The sequence below is a fragment of the Didymosphaeria variabile genome, assembly GCF_027946475.1.
Source record: "Didymosphaeria variabile strain IMI 356815 chromosome Unknown scaffold_5, whole genome shotgun sequence".
In the NCBI taxonomy this organism is placed as follows: Eukaryota; Fungi; Ascomycota; class Dothideomycetes; order Pleosporales; family Didymosphaeriaceae; genus Didymosphaeria; species Didymosphaeria variabile.
Window position 1 is genome coordinate 1,573,255 of NW_026611624.1, and position 12,187 is coordinate 1,585,441.

The 12,187-nt window shown below is 53.3% G+C and overlaps 6 protein-coding genes across 6 annotated transcripts; 3 read left to right on the plus strand and 3 right to left on the minus strand.

The window, feature by feature from the left end:
- Positions 1-138: 138 nt before the first annotated feature.
- N0V89_006986 (uncharacterized protein) lies at positions 139-894 on the minus strand (the record flags this gene model as incomplete). Its single annotated transcript, XM_056215752.1, has 1 exon — positions 139-894. One exon carries the CDS (start codon positions 892-894, stop codon positions 139-141), a length of 756 nt encoding a protein of 251 aa, XP_056069999.1.
- An 832-nt stretch (positions 895-1,726) lies between these two features.
- On the plus strand, positions 1,727-3,614 carry ATG22_1 (Autophagy protein 22; the record flags this gene model as incomplete). Its single annotated transcript, XM_056215753.1, has 3 exons — positions 1,727-1,865; positions 1,948-2,217; positions 2,275-3,614. 3 exons carry the CDS (start codon positions 1,727-1,729, stop codon positions 3,612-3,614), a joined length of 1,749 nt encoding a protein of 582 aa, XP_056070000.1.
- A 107-nt stretch (positions 3,615-3,721) lies between these two features.
- N0V89_006988 (uncharacterized protein) lies at positions 3,722-4,500 on the minus strand (the record flags this gene model as incomplete). Its single annotated transcript, XM_056215754.1, has 2 exons — positions 3,722-4,381; positions 4,444-4,500. The coding sequence occupies 2 exons, from the start codon at positions 4,498-4,500 to the stop codon at positions 3,722-3,724; spliced, it is 717 nt and encodes a 238-aa protein (XP_056070001.1).
- A 1,026-nt stretch (positions 4,501-5,526) lies between these two features.
- Positions 5,527-7,152, minus strand: N0V89_006989 (uncharacterized protein; the record flags this gene model as incomplete). Its single annotated transcript, XM_056215755.1, has 1 exon — positions 5,527-7,152. The coding sequence occupies one exon, from the start codon at positions 7,150-7,152 to the stop codon at positions 5,527-5,529; it is 1,626 nt and encodes a 541-aa protein (XP_056070002.1).
- A 1,536-nt stretch (positions 7,153-8,688) lies between these two features.
- Positions 8,689-9,737, plus strand: N0V89_006990 (uncharacterized protein; the record flags this gene model as incomplete). Its single annotated transcript, XM_056215756.1, has 2 exons — positions 8,689-8,692; positions 8,821-9,737. The coding sequence occupies 2 exons, from the start codon at positions 8,689-8,691 to the stop codon at positions 9,735-9,737; spliced, it is 921 nt and encodes a 306-aa protein (XP_056070003.1).
- Positions 9,738-10,164: 427 nt separating this feature from the next.
- On the plus strand, positions 10,165-11,844 carry cyp8 (cyclophilin peptidyl-prolyl cis-trans isomerase Cyp8; the record flags this gene model as incomplete). The annotated part of the gene is made up of 1 exon (XM_056215757.1): positions 10,165-11,844. The coding sequence occupies one exon, from the start codon at positions 10,165-10,167 to the stop codon at positions 11,842-11,844; it is 1,680 nt and encodes a 559-aa protein (XP_056070004.1).
- Between the last annotated feature and the right edge of the window lie 343 nt (positions 11,845-12,187).

Here is a 12,187-nt window from a genome sequence, read left to right on the forward strand (position 1 = left end):
ACTGCCTTTGAATTGTAATTATCATGCATACATACAATACGATGTTCTAACTACCGACCACAGCTACAAGCACTCATCTACGCGACTAGGTCATAAGTCAAAGGCTCCCCGTTCCTTCCATGTGATGTTCTCCGTTCTCTACGAAGCATGGCAACGCGCAAGGCACTCATCCACAACCTTCGCAATATGTGGGGGAGTAACTGGCCTGACACTCTCGAAATCTCCAGCATCGACCCTCTTCCTCATACCGACCGTCGCATTTCCGGGCTGCGGGTCCATCAAGATTGGTGTACTTCCCGCATCTTCACTCGTAAGCGTCGCATAGATCGTCGCAGGCTTACATTCCGGGTTGTTGTTCACCTGATAGTGCACACTCCCCTTGGGAAACAACGTCCCTTTGTTCTTCGTCAGCTTGCCTCCGATCTCCGGGTTGGGTGCAAGGTTCTCATAGAGTCCAAGCTCGAGCAGCGTGCCGAAGTCGACTTCGCCTTCGGTGACCACGAAGAACTCGTTGGCACGAGGGTGTACGTGAGGTAGAAAGAGCCCGCAGGGACCGAGGGTGCCCATAGTCAGGGTTACACCGCTATTGATGAGGTAGGGGAATGTTTCGAGGTTGGCGGAGCTCGCGGAGCCACCTTGACCGCCGGGAATAGCGTCGCCATTCTGTTGAAAGTCCCAGATTGTGGCATTGGTCAGGCGGTCACCTGTGAGCAGTTTGTTGCCCGAATCGTCGGTGAGAAGCTTCCGGTAACGCTTGATCTGTGTGGGCGTGGTTATGAGCCGGGCGATGAGGTCGGTGTTGTCATTTGGGCTGTTGCCCATGGGTGTTGGGTATGCACTCGTGATACCCAGGGCGAAGGCCGCAATGAACGCTTTCGAGACTGTAGAGTGCATCTTTCGTACAGGAAGGAGATGAGTAAAGGTTTCGTGCGACTGTCTGATAGATGCCCGTGGCTGTTGGGATGCTGTTCGTGAGGGTGTTTTTGACGGTGCCTGCTACCTGCTCTTATATGGCCTGCCACAAGCTGTGGCTCGCATGTCCACGTAGAAGTTTGCGGATGTATTTGAAATAGTCACGGCTCACTTCGCGCTGCTAAGGATTCATTGAGTGGAATCCCGCAGCAATGCTGAGGCTGGAGACTAACCGGTGTGCAAACTAACATCTTCAAGCCCATCATAATCACAGGTTCAAATTCGGATGACCATAGTTGACCATTTCCAATATACAAATCTTAGTGCGAAGGCCCTCAGCCCCCCCGCGTAGCTAGGTGAACATAGACCAGCTTGTCTATGCTTCGGTGCGGCTCGTATGTGCAGATTGGATCTATGCAGACTAATTATGCCAAATGCGGACCCGCGTTGTACGGTGAACATGGTCACAACGAGCCCAAAGTGGCGCTGAGCCAAACTTGCGGTTTGGAGGCGGTGCTGCTAGTAAGCTTGAGGGCGGATCTTGGCGAGCTTGTGGCTGATGTACCCTTGCGTTGAGATTGGCCGAACTTGTTAGAAATTTGAAATGTTTGCAAGGCTGTGTGATGAGCTTGGGATGAAGGCATTATTGGGTGCCTCGTATTTCCTAGTCGGGACACTGAGAGCACGGTCCCAGTGTTTCGCATGACGTGAGGCGGCCGCTATCCTCGAAGGGACAAGCGCCAACCGGCCTGACGCGGCAGCTTCGACTACACATCGCAAACATCCGAATCGACTTCACCTTGTCAACACGAACATGTCCCTCGAGGATGCGGTGAGGCCATCCCATCCTTCACGATACCATGACGAAGATACGAGTCCGACGACTCAACGTGAGCTGAGAGGCTGGTATTCGTACGCGATCGCGGCTGAGGTTTTCGCCGTAGTAGGAGTTGGTACGCTCGCTTACAATCTTCCTGTTTCGCGTTACTCTGCTTGGCCAACATCAGGTTTGGTCGCATTCTGATGCTTCAATAGGCCTCTTCTTACCGGTTCTACTCGAACAGCTTCCACGAGAGAGAGGTGTTCTTTTCTCGGACAGTTCGAAGCCATGTGTGGACCCACCCGGATCCGGAGATGCCGGGAGGTTTCGAGCAAGAGCAGGTGGCTCCGATAGTGATGATCAATGCATCGTGAGGTTTCTGGGTAGCGAAGTGACGACAACATCGTTTGCGATGTACACGACATCCGCTGCGGTGTTGTTTCAGGCAATTACTTTGATATGTTTCAGCTCGTTCGCTGATTACGGTAAGTTGTCTTAAGCCGTGTTTTCCTTGGCATGAATTGTTTCTGACATCTTCCAAGGACCGTATCGAAAGAAATTACTTCTGACATTTGCGTACACTGGGGCAACGGTCTGCTCCTTATTTGTTTTCATAACGTCCAGCGTGTATTTCCTCGCACCGTTCTTAGTTGTTATCGGCGTCACTTGTCTCGGCAGTGGCTTCAGTCTTCTCAACGCCTTCTTACCTCTACTAGTATCCAACCACCCTTCGCATGGAAAATCATTTTCCTCAGACGACTCCTCAGAATATGAGCTTGAAGGGCTCAATCGGCGCGACTCCGCAAACTCAGCGCATAGTTTTCATCCAGACAAGGCTGATAAGCTCACTGAGGATCTCGAGCGATCATCCAAGATCTCCTCCAAAGGCGTTGGTCTCGGCTACGCCTCAGCCGTTGGCTTCCAATTCTTCAGTGTTGGCGTTATCATCGCCTTCGATAAGCTTGGTCTCTCGAAAGGCAACCCTACGCTTCCTATGCGCGTTATTCTTTTCCTAGTCGGCATCTGGTGGGCCCTTTTCACCATCCCTACGCTCCTCTGGCTGCGCCCTCGACCCGGCCCACCGCTCCCTACGCAGCCGGAACACAGCAGCATCTTCACCGGCCTAAACAGTCCTCTCATCTTCTACCTCTCCTTCTCGGTCCGCTCATTCTGGAACACTCTGAGGCGCGCTTCACGTCTCCGCCAGACTCTGATATTTCTTGCAGCATGGTTTCTCCTCTCCGACGCCGTCGCCACCATTTCCGGCACCGCGATCCTCTTTGCGCGCACAGAGCTACACATGGGCACCATTCCGCTCGTCTTCCTATCCCTGACCTCCATTGGTTTCAGTATGATCGGTGCGTTCCTATGGCCTCGCGTCGCCGCGCACTATGCCTTATCTCCGAAAACGGTACTGATAGCTTGTACTGTCGGCATGGAGATCATCCCCCTGTACGGCCTCCTAGGCTACATTCCCATCATCAAAACCCTCGGCGTAGGCGGCATCCAGAAGCCTTTCGAGATTTACCCCATCGGCGTCATACATGGACTCGTCATGGGTGGCATCTCGTCGTATGCTCGTAGCGTGTACGCACCACTTATTCCTGAAGGTAGTGAAGCAGCATTCTTTGCGTTGTATGCGGTGACGGATAAGGGGAGTAGTGCCGTTGGGCCGGCACTTGTGGGGTGGATCGTCAATCGCGCAGGAACGATCAGGCCCGCGTTCATTTTCCTGGCCATCCTGGTCGTTCTACCAGGCCCATTGCTCTGGTGGTTGGATGTTGAGAAGGGCAGGGAAGAGGCCAGTCGGCTAGCGGGAGAGCGAGACGCTGTCACTGTAGGCGGCTACGCCAGAGTGGGCGAAGACAATAGGGAGGATTGAGTGATCGTAGAGATTGCGCTCGTTGCCCTGGAGTAGCCGAGCCTGGCTATAGTCCTATTATGAGAGATACTACACGACAACTCTGATTTATACGAACCCCAAATGAATCAGCTCTTAGCATTCAATCCACCCTTCGCCCTTGCCCCACCCCTATGCAACCACCCCTTCCCATTCGGCACATAATATCTCTGCTCCATCCTAGCCACCCCCGCCTTTTGCCCCTGCCACAACAACCCTAAATCCGTCCTCCTCACAAAACCCTCCATATCCTCCCTGTTCCTCCACCTTCCCAGTACTCTCACTCCAACATCATCATCGAGACACAAAAAGACCATGTACGTGAGTACACCACCATTTCCATCATTCGCCAATTCCTCTTGGTAAACGTTGTTGACGAGCTGGGAGAGGTGGGTGAGAAGTGACGTGCGGGTAGAGGAGGAAACGCAGGTTATGCGTATGTTTTGTATGATGCCCGCTTCGACTGTGGTGCTGGGTAGATCGAGAAAGCCGGCGGTGAGGCGGTAGTGGGAGAGGTCGAGGTTGGTTGTTGTCGTTGGTGCGATGCGTTTGAGGAAGGTCGACATGGCGGAGGAATTCAGATGCGTCGTGTACAAGTCCTCTCTGCGTCTGTAGACTTCGAACGCTAGCATGCTTGTCGTCTTGTTGAAGTCGTGGGCGTAGTCGAGGGGGATGCCAAAGTAGTAGGTCTTTGTTGTGGGTTCTTTGGCGTAGACGTAGGTTGCGAGGTCGTCGTAGGCGGCTTGCCACTGTAATAGCGTTAAATTGTGGAATAGAGATAGACTTCGGAGGTGAGCATGAGAGGGCTTACTGCTGCGTATTGATCTGGTACGAAATTACAGTTTGCAAAAAGGTAGAAGTCATCCATGGTCTTGCTTGCTAGAGGTACTGAAAGCAGGATACTTGAAAGTTTTTGACGGTTCAAGTCAATGAGAGCTTTCGTTTAGCCAGGCATTGCTACGTCTTTCTTACTTTTGTCTACCCGTACCCTCAACGCATCCTTTCAAACTCAGAACCTTATCCGTTGTCTTCCAAACATCATAGTGCCTACCTAATTTTCGCCAAATCATGCCCTCCAACAGATTCACACTCAATGCAAGTCCCTGCATTAGCGCATGCCCCACGTTCCACTCGTCTCCTCATCGAGCCCTTGGGAAGTCACTACACCCCTTCCCCACGGGCACTAGTTCGCGGGGATAGTCACTACACCCCGGATATAGTTTCCGAGGACGGTCACTACACGTTCAGAAGCACGTCGGACGGAGTGAGTACGGTCTGTTGGGAATGCGATGTTCGAGCGAGTGGCTTGGCGTTTGCCGCTCGGCGGAAGATGTTTTCCGTACTCATGACTAGATGTCTGGTTCGCTGGTTTGCTGTTGTGTAGCATATTGTTTCAGTGGGGTGAGACTCGAAGATGGGTAAGGGAGAAGTTTCCGCGCTATGTCCGTTGTGTTCTAGGGGTGCCCACACCTATTCACCTGTTCACCTGTTCACCTGGAGCCATCCATCTCGCATTAAGCAAAAGTTCTTCTGAAGTAACAAATTGCCTCATAATATCTCAAACTTCAGTGATATTGGAAAATACGCATTGTTCTATCCTAATGATGCTAGGCGTCTTCGGACAAAGATAGCTGAAAATGCGCCATCCAGCCTACTAGCCAAGTGTTAATTGAAAGCAAGAACTCATAGATCTAGAGTCGATCTTCCAGACCCCGCTCCAGTTAATTTTGGATGGGTTATGCAAGTACAGAAAAGAATGAAGACCGATGCTATCTTGACGATGCCAACTTTGCGCGGCAACGGATACCAATACGCGAAACCCTACTCAAGATAATCCAGTCTGGGTTATGCAAGCTTCATGAAAGTCAAGACCCATGATTTGCCGCCATATCCCTCACTTCTTGCCATCCTCATTGCCCCAACCCTTCTTCATCGCCCACTCCCAGCCGCCCCAGCCGTCGTGGTCGAGCGGTCGAACGCGGAATTCTTGCTGCCGAGCAGTCGGGTTCCATGGTGAAGGAAGCCAGTCAGTGCGATCACTTGTGCCAAAAGTCGAGACACCTAAGCCTCCGATCTCGATGCCGTAGCATGTTCCAGCCTCTTGCTTAGGGGTGAGCGGGCGATTGTCTGGCGTGAGGCGGTCACGCGCGTTCCGGTTCAAGAGATCTAGCATTGTCACGCTGGGAGAAGGGGGAGGAGTAGTCTCGTAGTCATCAGCTGTGAAGGCGGGCTCGGGGGCGCTGGTCTTGGTGGTGAGAGCGCCGGTATGGGTGCTGCGTTCATCTGCGATGGTGTCAAAGACGGGCAGATAGGCCGGGTTGATGTAGCCATGGGTGTTCACGCTGGCGGCCATGGTGGCAAGGGCATCGGTCTGGGTGCTGCTTTCCTGTGCAGCGGCATCGAAGACGGGAAGATAGACGGGGTTGATACGTCCATGAGTAGCGTTCGCACGGGTGGAAGTCTCTGGCTGAGGGGTGTAACCTTGCGCGTTGGGAGTCAAAACGTGGGAAACAGGCCGATAGAAACCGGGAGTGGCAGCAGCGGGAGCCTCGGCCGTGATATTATAGCTTTGGGAGCGGGAGTAGTCAGTGTAAGGTCCTGGCTGAGCATTGTATGCTTGGTGTCCAATGTTGGCTGCGGAAGCAGGCTGAACATGCGTCGATTGCGGCTCGAAGAAGGCAGAATGCAGTTGGGCAACGGTAGCTTCGCGCTGAGCTTGCTGGGAAGCGGCAAGTCTGTCAAAGTTGTAAGCTAAGTTCACGCCAGGGCCAAATGCCCGGAAGGGCGAGGCTTGCTGTTGTTGCTGCGTCGTTAGCTGCTGCTGCTGTTGTGCTATCTCAAGTCTAGCTTGCGATTCCGGGACGAACGGCGGACAGGTTGGCACCATCTCTGCTCGGGACTCATGTGTTTGCTGATCCGCGTGCTGTTGGTTATACCGCTGGGCTGAGCCTTGCTGAGCAGAGACCGCTTGGTAGGCTGAGTACGGCGCGGGTCGAGGCTGGAATAGGTTGCGCTCTGGGACAGACATAGCTCGGTAAGTTGACTGCGGCTGTTGCTCTGGACGGATACGGGTGGGCGTGTGCTGCTGGAGTAAACGCTGGCGGTAAGCTATGACTTCAGCTTCGATGACGTCGCGCTGTTCAGGTGAAAGTGCGTCGGTATCGGGTTGCGAGGAGACAAGCTGTTGGGCCATAGCGGTCTCAGAATCTGAGGTTGATGTCGAAGAGCTGCGAGCTGGACGAACGGTAGATAAGCTGCGCGAGGCCTTTCTCCTCTCACTCCTGGACTGCTTGCTAGCGGCACCCGGTGTGGGCCAAGCTTCGGTGTCCTCGACGTGGAGTTCCGCTTGCTGCTGTAAACGTCGCGGTTGATCGTGACGGCGTCCACCTCGCATGGCGGTGGGGAAGCGCGGTGGATGACGGAGGCGCGTTGGTGAGTCCTCGGGGTACTTGTCGGCGGATGAGGGTCCAGGACCGTTGCTCAACCGCTTGTTGCGGGGTGTAGTGGAGTTGTCCGACATTATGGTGGTGTTGATGTGAGGACGGACAGGCGCGGAATTGGCGGCGGAGGTAGAGGTAAGAGGTGCGGGCGCGGGCACGGGCGCAGGTGAAGGAGGCCTGGTAGCCCTCAAGCCCGTTTGCAGTGAGCGATCATATCGCTCTTGGGTGATGGTTAGATCGGAGTCCCCGCCCACAGAGGACCCCGATCTCACCATCTCCCTCAGCGTCTCCGCTGAGATGGGTGAGTGTGCTGCAGCATGCAGCAAAGACCAATCTATGCCCGTAGGCAGGTACTCATCTGCCTCTGGATTCATCCCGGAGCGAGAACCTGTTCACAAATCGATTAGTGAAATTGTTCCAAGCATACAAGCAATGGAGATTGAACGAAGGATAGAAGAGAAAAGAAAGGTCTAGGAAAATATAAGCTTTTATACATCCACGAAGGGAGACTCACATTTCCTCTTCACCTAGCCACTACAACCCTCAAACATGAATCGATATTCACCTATACTATACTTTGGGTCTCAATGTGTAATATTCGTGAAGTAGATATCGATTTCTGCCAATTCTGCCTTGGCTGAACTGTGTCCTTCCTGCGGAAATGCTGACCGAATGACTTGACGCGAGCTTGGGAGTTGCATTATGCCGTGAGGACTACCAAGCTGCCCTATCCTGTATACAAGACCAGGTGCTTTGATGCCAAACTAGCTCATAACGTGTGGGTGCTGGAGTCGCGAAGCGGAAGAAGGTCATGCGTCGTATTGTGTCGTGAGGTTAATCAGGCACTGTCTCCTATGTGCAACCAAGTGCTTTTTGCTAGTATTATTTCTTTGGATGGACGCTGGAGGTAAGGAGTATGAGAAGACCCTGTGGCGCATTGTGCCGTGAGGTCTGCCAAATCAGGTTATCCCATGGCGTCGGGTACACGCAATGCGGATGGCAGTTTCCCTGCGCATTGCACCAAACCCTCTGCATCAGGACCTCACCACACCACCAGATAACGCCCTTTGCGTCGCATCTTTTGACTCGCATCTTTTGACTCGCACAGGACGATGCCTATCGACATTTGTTTGGACAAATCATTAACATATGATCCTACCATGGCACGCGGTGGAGACTTCGCAGTGTTGAGTACCTCGCTTTTAAGGTCGCTACCACGCTCAACGCACGCTCGCCACGCACAAACGTCGACGGAAACGTTCGCAAACTCCCACAGATGGAAATCGGCCTCATACCGGCGGCTTCTTGTCCCCGGAGAACCCTCAATTCTTGCTATCAACGCGATACGGCCATTTCGAGCGTATGGCTGCTAAGTGCGGCCATGTCTTGCACCCCTCCATCCCGCGATCCGCATACTGCTCGGCCTGTTTCTTGTCAAAGGCAGAAGCGAGATTTGATGCCTCCCGTGCCAGTTTCTCGTTCCATGGCGGTGCAAAGCTTCCTACCGAAGAGCGAAACCAGACTTGGCGCAATGCACGCTTGACTTATAACATGGCCGTGCGAGAAGTCGACAAAGCTAGAAAGAAAGATCGGCTAAGAAGGGAGCGTGAGCGTGAATGGGTAAGTTGCAGCCCTCATCAGAGGGCCCGTTTTGTCTTGCTTCTTGGCGCATGTTCCAAGTGGAGGTGTTCCTGCTCTTGAACGCTTTGCTAATACGGCGCGTCCATCGCAGGATAATTCCCACAAAGGGCCACCCATGGCATACGTCGGAGAAGGCCCTGGGCCCCAGAAAAGCTTCTCTGTATACTTGTCTGAACAAAACGCGTCGAGTGCCGAGCATGAAGCATACCTTGTTGTATCTGGCAGAAACATGGCGGTCGCTTGGTGGGAGAGCCCCGCCATACGTTCACAAGAACCAAAGCCGCTCCGAGGCAAGACGGGGGCCGGGGCGATAGGCAAGAAGCCGGCCAGGGCGAAAGGGTCCCCCATGATGCGAGACCTTATCCGCAGCAGCCGTGCCAACTTTGCTATGTTGGAAGCCGAGCACAAGAAGTGGGAAATCAATTTCAGGACTGATAAAGCCTACCGCAATAAGCACAATCTTCACGACGATATCTTGATTGAGGAAAGCTGTTGGGAAACGCCATTTTTTGGATTCTTAGCGCGCATGTGCCGTGAGCAAACTCGTGAGGCGCAGCTCACGATGAAGTTCAAAAGCAGATGGCACACAATGCGCCCTCTTCCGACCCGCAGCTCACTGTGGAAAGTGGATAGTGTCGACGACTTCGAAGTTACCAAGGAAAGCCGCAGACTAGAAGAGGCGGAAAGACTGGAACGGCAAGCCAGGAAAGCTGCGTCCGAGGTGGGATGGTTGTATTACGTTGGCGGTGGAGGCAGTGATCTGCTAGAAGAGTGGAGAAGAGCTTTCCTCAGAAGCAATCATATCCTAGTGAAGGGGAAATGGGTCCTACCACCGTCGCTGCATGGGGCGTGTGCTGACCGGGCGATGGCGGAATCGACCACAGTCTACAGCATCGAACCCGCCGAATCATTTGATGCTGATAAGATATTAGAGAGTGTTGACGAAAACAAAGGTTCTGCATATGAACTATTGGAACAATATCTGGACACTGCTATGTTGGACGATGAGCCAGCGACCAAATAGATGAGAGATGGAGGGGAGTTTCGATGAGGTAGAGACGGGTAACAGCGTTGATATGACGATCGGTGGCAGGGAAGACGTCTAGGGAAGGCTCGGTAGGATGTTAGCATTACGATGATGGAGTCTTGATGAATTTGACACAGAACCGATTCAACTCTTGATGGGAACCCCTTATGGTAATGCTTGCACAATGAACAGAAAACATATGCACCGAGTGCAGGATGCTTACAACTTTAAATTGAAAGGGGACTGTATGATCCTAACAGAACGCACTGTGTCTGTCCACGCAGAACGGAGCATATCGAACGTCGTGTGAGAAAGCGACGTGGAGCGAAACTCCGGTGCGGCTGTTTTCCCGAGATAACGCCGGCGCATACCATCACCTCTCAACTTTTCGACGCAACTACCACACGAATCACCCACCCTTAAAATGGGCAAAGGAACCGACAAACTCTACATAACCCACTCTGAGTGGTCCTCCACCGACTCTTTCGCGCCCTCGCGAGGCGCAAACCCTAACGCCGCCTCCTCTTCCGGCCTCTCGTCGACCTTCCGCCGCCTTCCCTATAATTACTGCGCTGTCTCACTGCAGCCCTTTGCCGACCCCGTCTGCACGCCTTCCGGCATCATATTCGACCTCACGCATATCCTCACCTGGCTCACGAAGCATCCCGATACCTCACCTACCGACGGCAGCCCGCTCAAGCGGTCCGACCTTGTGACCCTGCACTTTACGAAGAACGAGGATAATGAGTATGTAGATCCGGTCACGTACAAGGTGCTTACGGATAACACGCACATCGTCGCGTTACGGCATGGGCAGGAGGCGAATGTGTTCGCGTGGGATACGGTGGAGAGGCTGAACATCAAGGCGAAGAATTGGAGAGATTTAGTCAGTGATGAGGAGTTCACGCGGAAAGACATCATCACACTGCAGGATCCGCAGAATATTGAGAGTAGAGATTTTGGAAAGTTCAAGAGCGTGAGGGATGGGGAGACGGTTGTACCTGGTTCAGAAAGCAGCGTGAACACTGAGGCGTTGGGCAATGCGGCGAAGATACTGAAGGCGAAAGAAGCAGTCGCAAAAGCGCGGGCGGAGAGACAAGCGAAGGCACAAGGCAAGATCACCTCCACCGGCGCGCTCATCCCTGCTACAAAGAACGGCGCAGCACACTCCATAGCAACACAGAAGAAACCCGCCTACAACGCCGCCGTCTACACCTCAGGCAAGGCCGCCGCCTCTTTCACATCCACTGGTGTAACCCCGCACACCTCTGCCGAGCGCGCCCTCCTTTCCGATGAAGACTACATGCTGCGCCCGAAGCGTGTCAAACAAAAAGGCTATGCGCGCCTCTCCACCAACCTTGGCGACCTTAACCTCGAGCTTCTCCCCGAATTTGCACCGCGCGCAGTCTGGAACTTCGTCCAGCTGTCCAAGAAAGGGTACTACCGTAACACCGTCTTCCACCGCAACATCAAGGGCTTCATGATTCAGGGAGGTGACCCGACCGGAACGGGGAGAGGAGGGCAGAGTGTCTGGGGCAAGCCGTTCGAGGACGAGTTTGAGGGACCAGAAAGGCATAATGTGAGGGGTGTGCTGAGTATGGCGAATAAGGGGAAGAACACCAATACTTCGCAATTCTTCATCACCTACCGCGCAGTACCCCATCTCGACCGTAAACATACTGTTTTCGCGCGAGTGGTTGGAGGTTTGGATACCACGCTCAAGGCAATGGAACTCGCGCCCACAGGCGAGAAAGATCGGCCGGAGGAAGATATCGAGATCCTAGACATTGTCGTCTTCGTCGACCCCTTCGAAGAATGGGCGAAAGAACGTAAAGAAAAAGAACAAAAAGAAATCGATGACGAGGAAATTCGGAAGCAGGGCGGTACAGCGGATGATAAGACGACATGGACAGGGAAGCGGATTCGTGCGGATGGCAAGGTGGATGAGGCGAGTGGGGAGGTGGGCGTCGGGAAGTACTTGAAGGCTGCGAGGCAGGATGTGCCTGAAGATGATGAGATTGTGGGGTTTGTGGATGAGGATGAACCGCCGCCGCCGAAGAAGAAAGCTAGGACAGGTGGGTTTGGAAACTTTGATGCTTGGTGAGGTCAGCGATGAGAGGAGTGAGTTCGTAGAATATGTGATACCCTATTCCAGCCGTGAAATGCTGCTGTTCTTAGAAGAGACTTATTCGTAAAGTGATCGCTATGAGGCGGGCTACGGCTCGACCAATCATCGGGCCAGGAGCTCCGCAGGTGTACACTTGCTCTTACCGCAACACCAGTATCGGCAATCTCGATCATTACCAAGTAGCATAAACCAAGCAGACTCTGGACGAGACATTATCACCGATCCGGACCGGCAATAACGAGATGCAAGCGTTCGCGAGTAATTCACGATATGCATTTTCTATGCTTTGCGCTAACCCAAAGGAGGACCGGAATTGTAG